Genomic DNA, 20,455 nt, shown 5'->3' on the forward strand with positions numbered 1-20,455 from the left:
AACCTGCTGAAACATATGGACCTCCCACAAAGCCTGCTGAAGTGTATGGACCTCCGAAAAAACCTGCTGAAACATATGGACCTCCCACAAAGCCTGCTGAAGTATATGGACCTCCGAAAAAACCTGCTGAAACATATGGACCTCCTAAAAAGCCTTTTGAAATATATGGACTTCCTACAAAGCCTGCTGAAGAATATGGACCTCCGAAAAAACCTGCTGAAACATATGGACCCCCAGAAAAACCTGCTGTAACATATGGACCTCCGAAAATACTATGTGAAACTTATGAACTTCCCATGAAACCTGCTGAGGAATATGGAGCTCCTAGAAAACCTTTTAAGACGTATGAACTTCCAATAGTAAAACCTGCAGAAGTTTATGGACCTCCTAATAAAGAGCATGAGGAAATATATGGATTTCTTAAAAACTCCTACGAAGTTAACGAACTTCCAAAAACACCTGCAACAGTGTATGGACCCCCTAGAAAATCTTGCGAACATGAAAGCCAAGAAACATTTTCCTCTGCTGATGCAAAATTGGATTACAAAACAGATTTTTCTTTACCAGTAAGATCTCATGTCGACTTTAATAAACACACCCATTGGTTTGCACCGGAAAATGGATACTGGCAGGCATCCTCATGGGAAAACATTCACAATCAACATGTTACTGAACATCCACCCCTATTAGATGATATCGGCTTCGATGTGCGCAGTTATTTAAAAGAAAATAATAATTATTTAACAAGACACCCCACAGAACACACACAGATATTTTCAGGCCCTTTTAGAATTCAACAAGGAAACCATGAATGGTAAATTTATGTAATATGTATGTAGGTAATTGAAAACAGAAGCTTTTTAGTCAGTTATGTCCTTTATTACTATTTTTTGTAATACTGTAACTTATTAATATTTTTTGTTTTATTAATCCAATACCTTCTCTTTAATAAAATATTTAATATGAAATGTTGTACTTATATTGCTTTTGTTGCCAAATAGTTTTCATTCATACAACACTAACAGAATCATTCAAATTTAATTTCGATTTTATTGTTATTTAAATAGTTTTGAAGGAATTCCATTATTACATGGTGATGACAAGTTTTTGGAAGGTTGCACATTATCTGCTAATGACCTAATGACTAATGACATTGTTTTAGTTTCAGAAATAATTGCAAATACATTTACTTTCAATAAAGTTCATTTCTTAATACAAGAAAGTTTTATACATCTGTAATATACAAAAAAATGAGTGCAGTTCGTTACTGTTGGGTTATTTTATTACATTAATTAATATGTTATGTAGCAATTTATAAATTTAGATATTTGTTTATTACTTGTCTAGATAAAGCATCTATGTGTATTTGTATGTGAAAAGAAAAAGATCACGGATTTACTTAGTACCTTTACAAGACAGTGCTTAGGTCAAATATCCTGTATAATAAAATCTAACATTTACTTAAAGGTCGGCTGGAGTATGTATCATCATGAAGGTTATTATAATAAAGCTGTATTATTTGCAACCAAAGAGACCATCGTTATTAAATTTATATTGCCAACTCTCAAATGTACAGAGACATTTCTTGAAATTTCTAGGTAAAAGATGAATATTTACTTATTTATTTGTTATTATTATTAATACTAATAATAAACTTACAATACTATTTAAATGAAAACTTAAAGTTTGGTAAGTACGTGCATTACTTCTTTCTATTGTTTCAAATTTCAATCTATTGCCGCGCATATTTCGCGGCCATTTGCTTGCTTCCTATTGGTCGCACTTGTGACATATAATTTTCTGTCGGAATGTGTTTANAAACTTAAAGTTTGGTAAGTACGTGCATTACTTCTTTCTATTGTTTCAAATTTCAATCTATTGCCGCGCATATTTCGCGGCCATTTGCTTGCTTCCTATTGGTCGCACTTGTGACATATAATTTTCTGTCGGAATGTGTTTATTACATTATTAATCGTACAATTTAACAAAAATACAAGTGTGATTACATATTATTACTTTGTCTTGATGTATTTAATGAAAAAGTTCTTTTATTTTCATTCCTGTTGTTTGTTTACTTTTACTCGTTTTCTATTGGCTAACACAGCGGGGACTACGGTAGGTATTTATACCCCACCTCCCGCAAGATTCAGCCATTTCCTGTGATGGCGTTGCAAGCTGCAGATCTAAATGTTGGCTCTTAATTAGTTTCATCATTGTAAAAAATATTGATATTTATAGTGAATTTAAACCAAACGAATAGTTTAGTGTAATTTAAATGATAGAGCAACGGTAATAGGTAATACACACGTTTCTTTTACTTAACCTTTTACTCCTACGTTGACGGTATTGCAATATTGAGCTCATACAAGTAATATAATACATTAATTACTTAATTAATGTTACAATACCGCCTGTTTTGTATATTTATCCGGTTTTAAACTTTTGTAAAATCATTTTCTCTACGTTTAATTACTTAAATTAAACGATCCATTACAATTTTCTGAATATCAACAATCACAGTTCTGCGGGTTGCATAAGACATATTCTATTAATAGGAATATGAAAACCATGCTTCAAAATATAATGAAATTAACACATATCACCACCTATTTTTAAATAGTCTGTATTATGATGGTAGTATATTTGTTAAAAATTCGGATTGATTGTATTGATTGGATAATTTGTTCTAATCATACCTTGCCTAAAAATGGCAGTCTGCTGTTAATGAAAATATCTAAGCTGATCACAAACTAATATGTAATCAGCAAACGTTTTCGACGTATTCCCAACAACTAATTTTGTTATATTTATGCAATTTCCTTTGAATAAATATGATCCAAATATTTATTAAAAAAAAAGGGGGTCACATAATCTAATAAGTGTTTATTGAATTTAAATTATGTACTTCCTTGGTAGAAGTTGCATTATGTGGGTTGTCGCTTTCTACATCTACAAATTGATTGATATTTATGCAATTTGTTATAAATAAATATGATACAAATATGTATCAAAAAAATATGGTTTTACATAATCTATGTGTCTTGGTTTAAAGTGTTTATTGTATTTGAATTGTTTACATCGATGGAAGAAGTTGCATTTTTTGGGTTGTCGCTTTCCGCATCTACAAATTGAGTGATATTTATGCAATTTGTTATAAATAAAAATGATACAAATATGTATCAAAAGAAAGGGTTTCACATAATCTATGTGTCTTGGTTTATTGTTTTAAAGTGTTTATTGTATTTGAATTGTTTACATCGATGGAAGAAGTTGCATTTTTTGGGTTGTCGCTTTCCACATCTACAAATTGAGTGATATTTATGCAATTTGTTATAAATAAATATGATACAAATATGTATCAAAAGAAAGGGGTTCACATAATCTACGTGTCTTGGTTTATTTTTTAAAAATTCCGATTAATTGTTTTGATTGGATAATTTGTTCTGATCATACCTTGCCTAAAAATGGCAATGTGCCGTTAATGCAAATATCTAAGCTGATTACAAACTAATATGTAATCAGCAAACGTTTTCGACGTACCCCCAACAACTAATTTTCTTATATTTATGCAATTTGTTATAAATAAAAATGATACAAATATGTATCAAAAGAAAGGGGTTCACATAATCTATCTATGTGTCTTGGTTTATTTTTTTAAAGTGTTTATTGTATTTGAATTGTTTACATCGTTGGAAGAAGTTGCCTTATTTGGGTTGTCGCTTTCCACATCTACAAATTGAGTGATAATTATGCAATTTGTTATAAATAAAAATGATACAAATATGTATCAAAAGAAAGGGGTTCACATAATCTATGTGTCTTGGTTTATTTAGGAAGAAGTTGCCTTATTTGGGTTGTCGCTTTCCACATCAACAAATTGAGTGATAATTATGCAATTTGTTATAAATAAAAATGATACAAATATGTATCAAAAGAAAGGGGTTCACATAATCTATGTGTCTTGGCTTATTTTTTTTAAAGTGTTTATTGTATTTGAATTGTTTACATCGTTGGAAGAAGTTGCATTTTTTGGGTTGTCGCTTTCTACATCTACAACTTGAGTGATATTTATGCAATTTGTTATAAATAAAAATGATATAAATATGTATCAAAAGAGAGGGGTTCACATTTTCTATGTGTCTTTGTTTATGTTTTTTAAAGTGTTTATTGTATTGGAATTGTTTACGTCGTTGGATGAAGTTGCATTATCTGGGTTGTCGCTTTCTACATCTACAAATTGAGTGATATTTATGTAATTTGTTATAAATAAAAATGATACAAATATGTATCGAAAGAAAGGGTTCACATAATCGATGTGTCTTGGTTTATTTTTTAAAGTTTTTATTGCATTTAAATTATGTGTATTGTTGGAAGAAGTTGCATTATTTGGGTTGTCACTTTCTACATCTACAAACTGATTGATATTTATGCAATTTTTCTAGATAAATATGGTACAAATATGTAAAAAAAAGGGGGTTCACATAAACTATGTGTCTTTGTTTATTGTTTTGAAGGGTTTGAGTTGATTAAGTTTTTGGTAGTGGTGTTATTAATTGAGCTGTCGTTTGCTACTCCTACTACAGTTGTTGTTGATGCAATTTGTTTTAAATAAATAATATGGTAATTTACATTAAAAGAAGATGGTACCCATAATCTGTGTGTCGTGGTTTACTTTTTTGCGGAGTCGATTGCTTGATTTGAATTGTGGGCGTCATTGGAAGGGGTTGTTTTATCTGAACATCGATTGTTGTTTGTAAAATTTGTTTTAAATAAATGTGTATCAAAAGAAGGGGGTTACCAATTTCAATATAATATGTACTTGCGTATGCTCTTATCTCTTATATGTGGTTGTGCCATTTATGTTTAAATATTGCTGGGCATAGGAATTTTTTTTTATTTTATCTGTTCACTTATTTAGTAGTAATATTGTTTCAAAACATCGTGATCATTCGTTCAGTCGGTCGTGTAATAAATCTTTGTACAGGCGTATTTCTGGGACAGGTTTGAGTTAACTCTAGAAATGGAAATGTCGTGAAGAATAATGGTCTAAATTTATTACGATCAAATCTGATATTATGCATNTAATATTGTTTCAAAACATCGTGATCATTCGTTCAGTCGGTCGTGTAATAAATCTTTGTACAGGCGTATTTCTGGGACAGGTTTGAGTTAACTCTAGAAATGGAAATGTCGTGAAGAATAATGGTCTAAATTTATTACGATCAAATCTGATATTATGCATGCGTACTTTGAATTTTCCCATGTCCATGCAAATTGTTATTGTTAGACCTAATGATATAAGGAAACAGATATGTATTAAACGTATTATTTAATAATAATGTCCGACGAATGGTATTTCGTAAACTAAAAATTTTCAATGGAATTGCTTTCCTTCTAGTAGATTTGGACTTTTAATTAGATGTTATGAGGTTTTGGACAGTGGCTATGCTCAACAGCCAGAAGTATTCATACTATATTAGCTTTTGATCATGATCATGATCGATAGATTTTAATTATTATTAGCAACATCATCATCATCGTGAACAAACACGTAAAGTTCAAGTGTCTGTTTGTAATACTGAAATATTTTTGTTAAGCTTATATGATTTCTGATTTTCTATTATTAAGCAAAAGGCCTTTTTAGAAATTCTTATCTGTCTCTATTTGTCTGTCTGTACTGATTAATATTCGAACTGGCTTATTCGATTTGAATGAAACTTTGAAGTCCTGGAGAGGATTGGCAGGATCTAGGACACTTTTTTAATGTCTAGTCGAATTGTCTTGCCACTGTAGAGTGGTTTGGTAGGCGAAGTGCATGTGGGACCGGGAGGAAGTTTCTTCTTCTGCTTCATCGTAAAGTATTTTTGCGAGCGATGTGGTGCTATGCAATTCTGCAACATAATGAATCACAAAAACGATAATTTTGGAATGTAATATATTAGATTATGCCAACGACATTAAAATACACCTTAGCAGGATTTCTGTGTAAATACTATGTATTTTGAACTGTGGTTAAAACATGAAATGCATTACTTAACCTTTCCTTTCAACGTTCAAATGACGATTTCTGGTTGTGCCTTATTAGCGAAATTTGCATTTATTTCATTTAATATTAACTGATTTCTGTAATACCTAATTACAGTGTGTTTTCATCACGATCGTTGCGACTATCATGTATTTCATATTTCCATCAAGCAACTAAGAAAGGAAGAAACAAACATTCGGTTTTTTGTTGTAGTCAATTATAACATGACAGAGAAGAAAGGCCATCAGTTATTTGTTGTGAATCTTTACGATTAAATATACTATTTTACTCTATAATTATCACACATTTATATTAAAGCGTATAATTATATTTCCCTTGTTGTAACATTTTCTGATTTTCTTTGTTGATGTTGCCTTATATTTTGAACATGGTTAAAGTAATACGCACACGATTATGATAATGTTTAAATTTTCAACATAAAAATTTTTAAAATTATTCGCATGGAATAAAATTAAATAACCTTATGTTGGGTCTTTATCTCTGGAAAATTCGTTTTTTGTGGAAAATTTGTAAAGCTGTGGTAATTGAATTAAAGATCAAATGATAGATCATTTGATCTTTACCATGTTGCATTTATGTAAGAAAAAATAATTTATGATTTAAGGCGTAGCAAATACCGGGCTTCGAAAGTGGTAATTGTCCAGTCTTGGATGTTACCTTTACATACATATATAATAAGACCGTTGGGTGGGAAGATTCATCCTTACTATAAATATTCGCGATATGGTTCTCACGGAGTTATTCTGAATTGGAAATAGTTAATTCATTTTACAAAATGAACCGGGTATGTAATATTTTTTAAAAAAAATTCGTGTGTTTCTTAATTTTACCGATAGTGTTTCATGTGATTTTAGTGGGGTTTGTTTGTGTTATTGTCAATTTCATTTTTCTTGTGGTAACTTTTGTGGCATATCCAAACTATACCCTAATTCTTTAAACTTTCTTAAGTGTTCGTTGATGGTTGATTAATATCTACTCGATTAACAACTTCTGGAAATTTTAAATTGCCATTTTTTTTAATGTTTCTAAGTTTAACCGAATGTGGGTTTATAATTTTTCTACTACCTAAGCATTATAAGGAAAGAAATACAGTTAAATTCAAATTTCGATTAGGAAATTAAAATTCAATAAAATAAGCACATTCTGGTATAATTTTTTCTGTTCAAAGTTATATGTAGTTTACTCTTTTACAATAGATTATCTACGTATACCTCTGTTTGTCTTGCTTCTGTTATGCTACCTTGTCGCAAAGAGTTGTCCAATATAGTACCTACAGCAACTTGAGGGAAGTCCCCATTTTAAGATACTCGTACGAACCGAATCCAGATGGATCGTATGTCTTTGGGTATGTTTAACATTATCATAAGTACACTTAAAACTTTCATGGTGATCCTTTTTAATATGCAGATATGAAACCGGAAACGGTATTCAATTTGACGAACAGGGCTACGTTAAAAACGTGGGTAATCCCCAAACGGAAGCGCAAGTAAAACAGGGTTCGTTCAGCTATACCGGACCCGATGGGGTGCGTTATAGTGTTAACTATGTAGCAGATGAGGATGGTTTTCGAGCAGAGGGTGCACATTTACCAACACCACCCCCTATTCCCGAAGCCATTCAAAGATCGCTCGCGTACAATGCTGCACATCCTGAACTAACACAAACAGGACCAAGGGGACGATTTTTTAGAAAATAAACTGATTTTTTTCTAATGTTCTCTTGGCTCATTGAAAGCATTTATTTATTTTAATAATCAATTATGACCCCATGACAATTGTTACTATGCAATAAGCTTAGGTATGTAGGTGCATGTTTACTCCTCAATGTGCGTGAAATTTGAAAACTTGTATGAGCAATTGCAAGTTTTATTTTTTAATGTTGCTTATTTCCTTACTTTAGGATATTCAATAAATGTTACTATTCCTGCATGAGAGAGTTTTATTTGATTTATTGACGATACAAAACGTTATAATAAAGTTTTTAAAATCACCATAGTAATTAAAACAACATTTAATAAAAGTATTCTATGACGATAACCTTGAAATTTGACACCTAACCTGTTGATATAATTTACATTTGATACATTACATTATCAACTTTAAAGATTTTGTCTAAGGTGTTTACCTTATGTTATATTTTTGTTTAATTATAAAGAAGAAATGGTGCTGCTTCCGAAAGATTCTGCTAAGTTAATCAATAGCTATTCAACACATGTTACAGTTGCAAAAGAGGGAATTGATAAATTAGGTCAAAAAGTATATTGTTTTTGTTTCTTTTGATAAAAACTGTTATTAATTTACAAAATGTATTAGATATTGCAAGAGACAATTAATGGAAAACTTTCATTTAATAACATCAGTCAGAATACAATTCATCCCAGAGCAAAAGATCCTTGGGCTGTTGATTGGATTTTTGTAGTTGATTCCCTAAATTTTTGCTTTTGGGATATTGAACATAAAAAAAGACATTGGAAGGTTGATGGACAATCAGGCTATTTTGCACTTGGTGCTGCTATCAACAGGGCAATAAAAGTACTAATTAATTTCAGTAATTACATCAACTTTTTATTAACCAACTGGGTGTTTTAGGAGGGTGTAGATATATTAAATCCTGCATTTTATGCTACAATAAATGAAGAACAATTGGGAAGTGTTCTAAGAGGGGACACTTCAGTATCAATACCCCTTTTAAAAGAAAGGGTAAAATGTTTGCAAGAAAGTGGCACTGTTTTGAAGGAAAAATATGGGGGTAGTTTTCTAAACTGCATAAAACTGGCTGAAGGTTCTGCACTTAAACTCCTTGAGATTATAATAAACTCCTTTGAGCATTTCAGAGATGAATGTCAGTATAAAGGACATTCAGTCTCTTTCTATAAAAGAGCCCAAATATTAGTGGCAGATGTGTGGACTTGTCACCAGGGTGAAGGGGTTGGATCTTTTCGAGATATTGATGAGCTTACAATGTTTGCTGATTATAGAGTTCCTCAGGTGTTAGTTCTTTTTGGGGTATTGTCCTATAGTCCTGAGTTGATGGATATTTTAAAAAAAGAGGATGTTTTAAAGTACGGTTCTGAAATGGAGGTTGAAATTAGAGGCTGCTCTATACATGCAGTGGAATTACTGAAAGAATATGTAAATGCCAATCTTCCTGCTGATAAGAAGATTAATTCAGTATTGATAGATCATTTTCTCTGGGATTATAGAAGGGCCCACCAAAGAGAAATTGCTAAGAATGATATACAACATCATAAATGCATCTGTATCTATTATTAAATAGAATTCCAAACTTTTCATTATTCTTTTTAAATAAACGTTGTAATCTTGTAATTAATAATTAATTAGTTGTCTTCTATTGAGTGTAACTTTAAAAGGGAACTTTTAATTTTACTAACAGTTTGCATTAAATACCAGCAATGGTATTTATTATTTTGAAACATATACTCTAAATTGACTTCTCAAAAGTATTTTTTGGATTAAATAAATGCAATTAGAACTCTTGATAAGTTTTTCAAAATAATTTTTAAATTTTCGATTAGACATGTATATCAAATGATAAACAGCGATGTGTGATTGGTTGCATATAGACTATAGCCTTTTAAATAATTTCTTATTTATAATAGGGTCCAAAACTCTCAAAGAGGTATAAAAAGTTTAGCAAAAGTAAAATAACTGTTAAAATTAACTTTGGCATAGTCTAGTTTGATATTATAAAAGATTTAATTATTTTTTTTATAACTGCGTGGTTTAAATGTCATGGCATATTGTGTAAATTATAAATGCCATAAAATCATAATAACGTGGAATTCATACAACGAAAACATTANTCTTAATACTAAAAGAAAATAATGGTTTAGATTTATTGTTCTATATTTTCTTTCAGTAAAATTTTTATCAATTTTCTTAGTGCTTAAGCATTTCCGTATTGGAAATACTGAAAGTTATATATGACTTTCCAGGAAGCCTCATCTTTTTTAAGTTATTTTATATAAAAATGATATTTATTAGATTAATTGTTATCATTGGCGCCAAAGACCGTTTACTTCCGCATTCTTTGCGGAATTCCCTGAACCGCTTGCGACTATTTTATTAAAAAGATAAATTTCTCAACCTGTAAAACATCTCGGTTAGATAGATTGCCTATACAAAAGGTTCAAAATCACGAAAATTTAAACAGGAAAGAAAAATAGAATGCTCTATATTTTATTAGAAATTTATTGTAAAATAATATTAATTAAAAATATCAAGTATCTGCACATTCCTATTAAATAATTATCCTTTTTCGTATTCCGTTGCCAGAGCATAGGTACAAAAGTGTGGGTTGCTGAACATGAGCGAAATGCTACTGATGCTGCAGACGTTTTAGCTTATAAATAGTAACAAATGAAAGTGGTCAGGTCAACCGTAACAGGTTAAATGCCTTAGGAATCTGGTGACCTGCTTATTGCTAGTCATTGCATAATACTTTGCAGACTCATCTTCTTATACTCTCAGTTTTCTAGGACACTCTTAAAAGAGCGTTTACTATTGTGTATAATAATGTACCTAGTCAACATACATAGGTACTCAACGTCTTGCAGACGGCGCGATATACAGTCAATCAAAGCAGTCAAGGATCAATTTTATTGATTAATTAGATAGAAAATAAATAGTATGGATATTTTATCAAATTTGTTAACGACTTCTTATAATAATAATAATTTTTTGGCGAAACTATACATGCTTCACAATGTTTGCCCCCTTTACACTCCAATGTTAAAATTGGAAATTATTTTGTGTTTTTACATTTTTCCTTTTTCCCTTTCTATACATTGAAATGGAGTTAATGAAAATTTGTATAGCAATGGACTTTTAATCGAATTAATTAGGCTTTTCATAAGTACTACGTTAGCAATTTCATAATAAGGTTTCCTTAAAAAATTGCTGTTTTACCAATTTAATTAATCAAGTAAAGTTCGTGCTTATATATATATATGCGAACGAAATTAATAAAAGGATGCAACTTGAACCTTTTAAGTATTGTAGGATGCCCGTTGTGTTCCGAGGTAACAAAGAAGGACGCAGAAAAGCTGATTGGCGGTGTTTACGTCATCTTTTAATGTACCTAACCGACTTCTAATTAACCCGTGTATCATCGTATATTAAGGTTACAAAGTAAAATGTACGCACTTTTTATTTTGCTTAAAATAAGTTTGTAAATATTTAATAAAATAATACGATTGTTTTTAACAAAGAATCTTTTCCAACTGTAACATTTAAGTGCATTATATAAGGTATAAGAAAACCTTATTCGTGACTGGGTGATGCTACTTATAATTCATTATCAAGCTGCATCAGTTAACTCCATGTAATTTAATTTCGAAGGTACCCTTTTTTTTGTTAACGCTATGGATAGTAAAGTTTGTCGGTATTTTATAACAGAACTAATTCGTTTCCTTCTGTTGAAACACTACTAATAATAACGTACTTCATTTGAGCTGGTAACGTTGATTTTCTGTAGTGTTATGTAAAGAAAGATCTGCGGATTGTTAACGTGATGACACTAAAGGAAGTTTTCTTAACTGGTGCATCAAAAGGTCGCGAGAAGTTCTCATGGAAAGGTATAACAAAGTTTAGAGCATGAACAATTTATTGTATTTGGGTAACGTTGAGTTAGAATGGTATTGTATTCACGTTCACGAAAGTAAAAAAAAATCAGTCAAGTGCAAATACAGTTCTCGCGCCGAGAGTTCCGTACGTTACATTACATATATTATCAGAAGCAAGTTTTAATTTTTTTTTTAATCCATTTAATATTAGCGATTGCTAGATCTGTTGGGGCAAATCTAAGACAAAAACAAAACCAATTACGAAGAGGCACAAACATACGAGTCTATATTTATGTAACTTACATTGAAAATTATGAACCTAATTTGCAACTGCAATCGCTCTTTTTGTCTTCTAATCCACCTTAGATTGTGATGAATTCGAAACAAGACGAACTACAATGGATCCTTGACTGGAATTCTTCCTTTATGAACAGGTGGTTGGTATTGCAGATAGACCGAACTTAATTATCCGTTCAAGGTTTAGACAATCTTCTTTGTTTAAAAACTTTGTCTATATTTTGTCATTTGTTTTATCAACTTTCAAAATCCTATTAATTTGTTTATTTGCGGACGATTGATGGATTGAAGGGAAGTGAAAGTAGGATTAAATCCAATATAAAAATTGGAAACAAACAAAAGTCATTTATTTTTGATATCTAGAATAACTCACATTAACTCATAAGGATGAAAAAACGTTGGAACTATAAAACAAGGAATAGCTTTAGGCCGAAGTCCTTTTTAACAAAAAATAAACACTTCCGTGTCCTGATTCTCGATTCTTCCAGACCAATTCACTCTGAAACATTCTGCTAAAGGAGTATCCTAGATATTCGAGAACATTCTAGCTGAAGACTTCTCAAATATTAAAGGACATTCCACCAAAATTTTTAACATTATTGGAGATTGCAAACGTTTTAGAACATTTTAATCGACATATATGTGTATAAACTACCCTAATATAATGTCAGAAACCATTCTTACCACTAACAGTTTGAGAACGTTTCAAAACGTTAGTACGTCTTCATTTATTTTAACCGTGTCTCAGTTCAACCATAGGACTTCGTCAGGTTCCCTGAGGATGTCAACTACAGTAGTTAGCGGTCGTCGGTGTTCTCACCGGAGGATAAACAATTCTACACCACGGGGTCACGTCTATTTTTATTTATATATCTTAATTATTGGATTGTGCCGCTGTTAAAATTTCTTTGATAAATATATAACGTTTAAAACATGATTGTTTATGCGCTACCGTATTTGGAAAGAAGAATTGCTCACTTTGTTTGCAGTTCTGTATCTCTGCATTGGATTTATCTACCGTAAAAGAAAACGTTAATTGGACGGAGAGTTATTAGCGTGCTTGTAACATTGCCTCAGCGTATGACCAACACTTCTTCCAACCTGTAATTAATAGTAACAGCACGATAATGTTTTCTATAATGATTTAAACGATCATTTTCTCAAATTATTATTTAATAGAACGAGCCGGAGCGTAGCGAGCACGAGCGCAGATTGACAAGCGTAGTCGATTCTAAAGGATGCTGACATTTGTCTGAATCTTTCCAACTGTCCTATTTTTATTAACAATTACCACATAAGGTGTTAATCTACCTTTTCTTTGTGATTATTTTTCCTTTCAATTAACTTAATAGGTTCTTTTAATTCTGTATTGTGTTCCCTTCCGTAGGTGGGAATCTTAATTACAAAAAGAAATGTTAACCAGTTTTGAATACAGCATCTAAAATTAGACAACTGTGTTTCCTCGACGTAATTGAATACAATATCGACTACGTTGTTTTATGTTCTAATGGTAGGTATTATATTTCATCATGGAATAAATTTTAGATTTACCTATTTTTCATTTGATCATAAGTTACTTTCACTAGTTTTCCATTTCAGTTGAGATTTGTACTTATTGATCGTTTTCCTATAAGAACATATTGCGCCAACATTTCTGTCCAGATTTATTGATCAGTTACGAAAAATATACAAAGAAAAACATAATACAAAAGCTTGCACTCAATTCTTTAGGAATACAAAAAAAACGATTTCGTAACTAAAGTAATTTACCTGCATTATACATAACACTTACTTGCCAGTGCCTGTATGAAGCTTTATTATAAAAAAATATTGAAATTTGCAATCAGTTAATATGCCATGTATAAAGTTGACGACAGAGAACAATAGCGACAGTACATTATAAGTTCCAACATACTGAACAGCGATATTACTTTCGTATCCTAATATCTATCAACCCTAACCTTTTATGATATTATATAAGAAGAAAAAAGAGGTTCTGGTCGCTTTTGATGCAAATAACTATGTTAAATAATCCATCAATACAATTAAGTAGTAATATGTATAAATATCTTTTAAATTACTGAATAAAACAGTTTCTAATTATGAGTTCATTAATGTTTGAAGAAAAGATCCTTTTACGACGAACAAAAGTTCTTGGTCAGTGGTCTCTTTAAACTGCCAGACTTGGAACGTGATTTCGATCCCTTTGGATCTCATCGGCACGCCGTAGACAATTAGGTACTACTGACATCAGTTTTTAAATTGGTTCGTACAGACAATGAATAGCGATGACGTAAACGCAATATTTCAATAGTTTCAAGAATTTAACATTAATGAATTTTAGGGACCTCGGTAAATAGTTTTATTTCCTATGTTGCAGGAATATCACATACGTGTATAATATGTACTTTTTGAAATGAAAAAGCCTTGAGTTGCTGTTAGTGTTACAGACCCTGTAACTATACAGATACGTAGATTAATTTAATAAGTAATAACTTTCAATTAGGCAGATTTGGCATTGGCAACCTTTCAATTTCATTAAATAAACGCAAACGAAAGCTGACAAGCATTTCATCACAAAGATGTTTTATCTGGAATTGAAACTAAAATTATGACAATTCGGTTTATAAATTTAAAAAGAAATTATGACATTTGTGGAAAAAGATGAACATCAACAACTCTTGATATCCTGATGTATTTGGCAATTGTTTGATACTTAATAACAAAGAAGTATTTCATAATCGCGTTTTTAATAATGTATTTCTCACTAACATCGTTCAATCGTGCCGTTGAAAGTTTATTTAAATAATTTTTTTCATGTACTACAAGTACGCATATAAAAACACGTTCGTCTGCATCCAATCTACGTTTAAGGAGGCTGTTATTATACCTACATACATGACATGTCTTTGGGTGATTAAGTAACGGTTTAACTAATTATTCTTAAATGAATCTTCGTTTGCTGATAGTCTCTCTTGCGAGTATGAAGAGCTGTATCACGAAATCCTATTTGTTTTCGCTTTCATCTTTTTGTATCAAACTGTATTCACAGAAAATGATAGGTACCGACATAGAAATCAATTTGAAAATTTATTCTAATTGTAATGATTAAAGAAGGTCACACTGTATGCATTTTTGTATGGTGCATTTTACTATGCTGCTTTTTCTATGAAATGTGTCGAAGTCCATTTAAAATTGGAGAAATGTTGCATTCAGGTCTTATCTAGGCTGTAGGTATCTATGTCGGAATATTTTTTTTGGAAACGTGCAAAGTTTGAGGTTTTAGTCAAATCTATATTGATTACATTTTCTTCAAAAGTTCAGTCATATTAAGTGTTGAGATTAATTGAGATGTAATTTTATAAAATTCCCACCGTTCGCAACTACTTTGGAATTCTTTAAATTGAACCAAGGACACAAGCGAAGGCTCTTTAAGGTTTATTTTTCTACAGTTTTCCAAGTCTTGTATTTTTTTTTGGACTTTGAAATTTGAAAATTTTTTAGAGCGTACAATTTTAGCCACTCACAAATTCTAAAGCAAGAATAATGATAGTACGATCATTAAAAATATTACACAAAAATAAAAATCATTGAAGGTTATGGTGCCCAAGATGGGTACAGATTGGGGTACCATTTTAAAACAGCGTAAATTACTCAAATACCTGGGGAATTTGAATATCTAAAGGTAAAATTCAATCTTTCTCTGGATGACATTGGGGTGCCTCATATGAAGTTATCGATTTTTTATAAAACACTGTATTTAACATGATATTTTCAATTAGCTAATTTTATTGCACACACACAGACACACATACACGCAGAAAATATTTAAAGGTTGTTTATTAAAGTGAAGAACTTTTATTATCATGAAACAAATGATCTTATTTCCTTCGCTGGTCTTATTAGTGCAGAGTGGGGTTGTATCTTCTGCTCCTATTTTGTACTATATAAAGAGGATCTTCTTCAATCAACAGCCATAGTCTGCCTTCTTCTTCTTTTCATTCTTGGACTAGGCTAGTGAACCAAATATGGGCAACATGAAGTTGGTGAGTGTTAATAAATAATTAATTAGCCGCAGTGCAAATATTGTCAGGGCAAAAAATATTCTTATTGTCATTATTGGAAACTCGATTTATAAATAATCCTGATATCAAAATCGTTTTGTTTTAAATACTGGGTTGTTGGGAATGAGAATTGCATGTCTTTGCAATACCTTGAAATTTGCAATATTTTATTGAGTTGTAAAAATGATAAACAGTCGACTTGTAATGCCGTCTTAGGTACGTAAAATAAAATGACAATCATTTTGAAGTACATATTTACAAATCCGAAACGAATAGCTATGCTATTTATTTTTCAAAACATTCCAAGCGGCTGTTTTATAGGTACCTATAAACACTACTGTGCAATTTCGATTGACTTAATATAAGAGAAGTATGTCATAAACATCTTCAATTTTCCTAAATAGTCTAAAATATGCGACGCTGTTGACTTTGTAACAGTTTCTGGATCCAGGTTATTGTCTTAACAGTTTCTCAAAAGAAAACGGTTTTCTGTACGGTGAGAACAAATATGTTGAAGTACATTTTGTCATGATTTTTGTGGAAAACCTGCGGATCAATAAATGTTCAGGGTGGCCGTATTTTTCATTTTTTTTGCAATCTATCAATACCTGGTATATATACATATTCAAAGAACAACACAATATTAAAAAAATTGTACGGATTTTAGGGAAATTCTGCAATCATTCTTCACTTAAAATATACTAAATTTCACTCATAAGAAACATTTGTTTCATTCATTTTATGAATAACTATCTGTTTGTAACTTCTTAATTTCAACGGCGTTATGTATTGGCTGTATTGGTTTCATCTAGTTTTCTGAGTATCATTTAAAATAAAATTTAAAGTTCTGTATTTTTCTTTACAATTATGTCAAGTTTATTAACAGGACATATTCAGTAGTATGCAATATAAACCGATAAGTTCTAAGCAAAAAATCAAAAATTCTTCAAACAAAAAGCATTATTTTTAATATCCTGTTAAAACTGGAGTAAAACTTTAGCAAATAAATGGGATTCGTTTAAGCAGAATTGTGCTAAGGTTCAAATAATAGTAGGTCCCGAAGAAATTACGAACTTTGAAATTGTTTTCTTGTTAATATTTTCTGCATTTTAATTATCAATTTTATTTATTTCGCTAAGTATTTTTTTAGATAAATCATAGGAATACCTACTATTTTACTTCACATTATATTAATACTTGTATTTCTGCTTCCTAAACGGTAATTTGTGAAAAATTTTCTCCAGGGGCCAACTGAAATGAGAAGGGGCTCCTACGTACTTTGTACTTAACCAATTTCGTATAGCTTTGAAGTTTGATTAAAAAAAAATATATATGTTCGCGTTCGAGATTGCAGATTCTTCCTCCTTTCAAAAATCATTAGCAAATTTCATTTTAAGTACCGCACATATGTACAAATATGTGTTTATATAATAGCTTGTGCCGTACGTATGTACCTTCGTAAGTGAATAGTATGGGTATTACTCTATAGTCATACGTACGCGAATAGGCGCTATTACCCACTGTTGATGAGCTTTCGGTCTTGACTGACGATGAAGCGAATTTCTGCGTTATAGTCTTGCATAACATCGCTTGCGAATCGGCCGTGAATTGTTTACAAGGCCAATTTGGAAACTGGAATCGTGTAATAAATTAACTAGTTCACTGACCATTTACAATAAATAATGTTTTCGAAATCGCTTTACAACACTAAACTTGTAAAGTCCACGATTGTCTCTATATAAACTATCACAATTTTGGATCAATTATTTGTTATTACACAAAACAAAAACGGATGCATATGACAACATTGATTACGAATTCTTCAGAAATGTTATGATAACAATAATAATTAATTTGTGTTAATTACAGTTCATAATAGTGACGATATTAGGGGTCTGTTACGCTGCTAGATTAGAGAACACTTATTTGCCTCCCGCTGGAGCAAACAATGCAGGTGGCGGTCCGGGACTACTAGGACCCCGACCTGGTGGAGGACCTGCGGGTCCTGGAGGAGCACCAGGTACGTACGTAAAACCGCTCCCGATCAAATTGTAAATTACTTTTTTATGTTAATTTCCCGATGGAATGTTCTTTGTTTGCTAACTTTAGGGATAAACAGTTGACACAAATCGTGCATTAGTTGTGTCGCGAGAATTTGTGCAATCCGAAGAAAAATAATGGATTTGATCTTTAAGTGTTACGGATTTTAACTAGCAAACAACTGTGTAAAAACGGGAGTGCATATGGCTTAGATCTTTTCAGAAAGCTTATGGTAATCCGAAGGTGATCCTTATAAAGACACCTTAGTTATTTCAAATTGTTTTCTTCCATAAAAAGATGCGGAGTTTACACGAAAGGAATAAAACTAAACGCTCTTTATCGAACCTTTTAGATTTCGAATTATTAGATGAAACAAAGAGGACGACAACGTGGTAATTCAGTTTACATACACACATGTGTATATTTATTGTGGTTTTCCTCATCGTTGACAATTGTTGTTACAGTTATTCTAGTTTCTTTGTACGTAGGTACAACATATGCACCTTAGCTGCAGATTACATTATATGTCGTCGCATAAAACATAAACATGTTAAAACAATGGATTCGCAAGTCGGAATTTACATTTCATGTGTAAACGTGAAATGCCAAAGCGTGGTTACTCTACCTAATTGTTTGGAAACCCTTTCTGAAATCATTTAGATCAGTTTAACAGCCATTCGTAGGTCGTCGTCCTTTAACAAATTCATATGTGTGATGGAATTAATTAAACTACGATCAGATTTCTAATGATGCCAACATGTATAAGAAGAAAATTTTATTAGGGGGTGGTGGTGGTAGACCAGGTTTCGGAGGTGGTGCTCCTGGAGGACCAGGCCCGGGGGGAAGACCCGGCGGTGGTGGCCCAGGCTCAGGCGGTCCAGGTTTTCCAGGAACTGGGGGTCGAGGAGGAGGAGGTGGAGGGGGCGGCGGCGGCGGCGGTGGTGCGGGAGCTGCTCCAGGGGGTGGTGGGGCCGACATTCCCATAATTTCTTACGAAAATCAGCCTAATGCCGGCGATGGTAGTTACAGATATAGGTGTGTGCTGAACAATTAATTTATTGTTTGTATCGATTGAATCAAAATCAAACTTAATTTGTTGATAGTTACGAAACCGGTAACGGTATTAAAGTTCAGGAAGAAGGTCAACTGAAAAATGCCGGCACTGATAACGAAGCTGAAACTGTTAGTGGTTCGTTCTCGTATACAGCCCCTGATGGTCAAGTTATTCAGTTGACTTATACCGCCGATGAAAACGGTTTTCAACCGTCAGGCGATCACCTGCCGACTCCCCCACCGATTCCCGAAGAGATTTTGAAATCTCTGGAAATCAATGCAGCGGAAGAAGCTGCCGGAGGTGGTGAAGGAGGAGGTGGCGGCTATGGTGGTGGCCAGGGAGGTTCCGGCGGTGCGGGGGGCGGAGGTTCAGGTGCTGGAGGATTCCCAGGAGCCAGACCGGGAGGCGCTAAACCAGGATTTAATCCACAAAGTGGATACACATATTAAATGATGGTAAAAAGGATTAGAACATTTCTTTTTTTTGGGATCAGTGATGAATGATTTTCATCTTCTGTTTTAGAGAGGGAGAGTTTGTCTTGGTTCCGATTCCAGTAGCCGTATAATTTATTTTTGCCAACTCCTATTGATTATTGCCATTTTGAAATCGAATTTATTGATAAGAGAAAGGGATGCTAACAGTATCGATGCGCGTATTTAATGATTATTTTATTATTGTATCTGTTATAGTTCTAGAGCATGTTTTACTGTTTTAGGTAAAAATATTTGTAGATTAGGTAATTCAGTAGTCACAAATGTGACGAATGTGGTAAATAGACTAATTTTATTACTATGTTACATTTGACCACAGTAGACGACTTCGCTATGATCACGGGTTAATGATTTGTACAAATGAAATGTGATTTTTTATGGTGCTTCAAGGTTGCATCAGTCGAGTAATGTAACGTCAGTGCATACATGAATGCTTACTGTTACTGTCTGCATGCTGGTGCAGCTTTTAGAATTATTCCTTCGTAAAAAGTAAAAATGTGTATATTTTTGTAAGTAAATGCTTTACTGAAAGTTTTTTGTGTGTTTCTCTTTTTTTTCTTTTGATTATTCATTTAACGGGGTTGTTTTTCTATCCACGCACTATTGCAAAATAATTTTTTTGTTTGTGTGCACTCAGAACTGTTTTTGCTTGAGAAATATTTTCATTTTGTAGATAAAGTCGAATTGAGTACGTTTTGGGTCACTGTGTAAAAGAATAAATAAAAAACTTGTGGCATTTAAATAAAAATTCAATGGTGAATACCTATCTGTCTGTTGAATATCAAATAAAATAAACACAGCTCTGCAAATAAATTCTGATTAAAATTTCTAATTTCAATATCTGAAGGTTTTGAAAGCTCCTGTTAAAATAACATTTTC

The 20,455-nt window shown here is 32.1% G+C and overlaps 3 protein-coding genes across 3 annotated transcripts; all 3 read left to right on the forward strand.

Moving 5' to 3' along the window:
- Nucleotides 1–6,635: 6,635 nt before the first annotated feature.
- LOC108743203 (endocuticle structural glycoprotein SgAbd-2-like) lies at nt 6,636–7,974 on the forward strand. Its single transcript, XM_018478681.2, has 3 exons — nt 6,636–6,830; nt 7,243–7,391; nt 7,454–7,974. Exons 1-3 carry the CDS (start codon nt 6,822–6,824, stop codon nt 7,740–7,742), a joined length of 447 nt encoding a protein of 148 aa, XP_018334183.1. The 5' UTR covers nt 6,636–6,821; the 3' UTR covers nt 7,743–7,974.
- Nucleotides 7,975–8,091: 117 nt separating this feature from the next.
- On the forward strand, nt 8,092–9,372 carry LOC108743202 (queuosine salvage protein). The gene is made up of 3 exons (XM_018478680.1): nt 8,092–8,301; nt 8,359–8,577; nt 8,635–9,372. The coding sequence occupies exons 1-3, from the start codon at nt 8,206–8,208 to the stop codon at nt 9,316–9,318; spliced, it is 999 nt and encodes a 332-aa protein (XP_018334182.1). The 5' UTR covers nt 8,092–8,205; the 3' UTR covers nt 9,319–9,372.
- A 6,536-nt stretch (nt 9,373–15,908) lies between these two features.
- LOC108743199 (pupal cuticle protein 36a-like) lies at nt 15,909–20,107 on the forward strand. The gene is made up of 5 exons (XM_025973845.1): nt 15,909–15,973; nt 17,861–18,011; nt 18,814–19,066; nt 19,135–19,540; nt 19,608–20,107. Exons 1-4 carry the CDS (start codon nt 15,956–15,958, stop codon nt 19,532–19,534), a joined length of 822 nt encoding a protein of 273 aa, XP_025829630.1. The 5' UTR covers nt 15,909–15,955; the 3' UTR covers nt 19,535–19,540; nt 19,608–20,107.
- The last annotated feature ends 348 nt before the right edge of the window (nt 20,108–20,455 follow it).

This window comes from Agrilus planipennis, unplaced genomic scaffold, assembly GCF_000699045.2.
Source record: "Agrilus planipennis isolate EAB-ADULT unplaced genomic scaffold, Apla_2.0 scaffold128, whole genome shotgun sequence".
In the NCBI taxonomy this organism is placed as follows: domain Eukaryota; kingdom Metazoa; phylum Arthropoda; class Insecta; order Coleoptera; family Buprestidae; genus Agrilus; species Agrilus planipennis.

Excerpts from the sequence above, each read along its gene's own strand:
- LOC108743203 (XM_018478681.2), top strand. Across the intron at positions 7,392-7,453 it reads GATGGATCGTATGTCTTTGG|ATATGAAACCGGAAACGGTA; the intron begins GTATGTTTAACA and ends TTTAATATGCAG.
- LOC108743202 (XM_018478680.1), top strand. The coding sequence starts at position 8,206 with ATGGTGCTGCTTCCGAAAGATTCTGCTAAGTTAATCAATAGCTATTCA. Across the intron at positions 8,302-8,358 it reads TTGATAAATTAGGTCAAAAA|ATATTGCAAGAGACAATTAA; the intron begins GTATATTGTTTT and ends AAAATGTATTAG. Across the intron at positions 8,578-8,634 it reads CTATCAACAGGGCAATAAAA|GAGGGTGTAGATATATTAAA; the intron begins GTACTAATTAAT and ends TGGGTGTTTTAG.
- LOC108743199 (XM_025973845.1), top strand. Across the intron at positions 18,012-18,813 it reads GGGTCCTGGAGGAGCACCAG|GGGGTGGTGGTGGTAGACCA; the intron begins GTACGTACGTAA and ends AAATTTTATTAG. Across the intron at positions 19,067-19,134 it reads GATGGTAGTTACAGATATAG|TTACGAAACCGGTAACGGTA; the intron begins GTGTGTGCTGAA and ends ATTTGTTGATAG.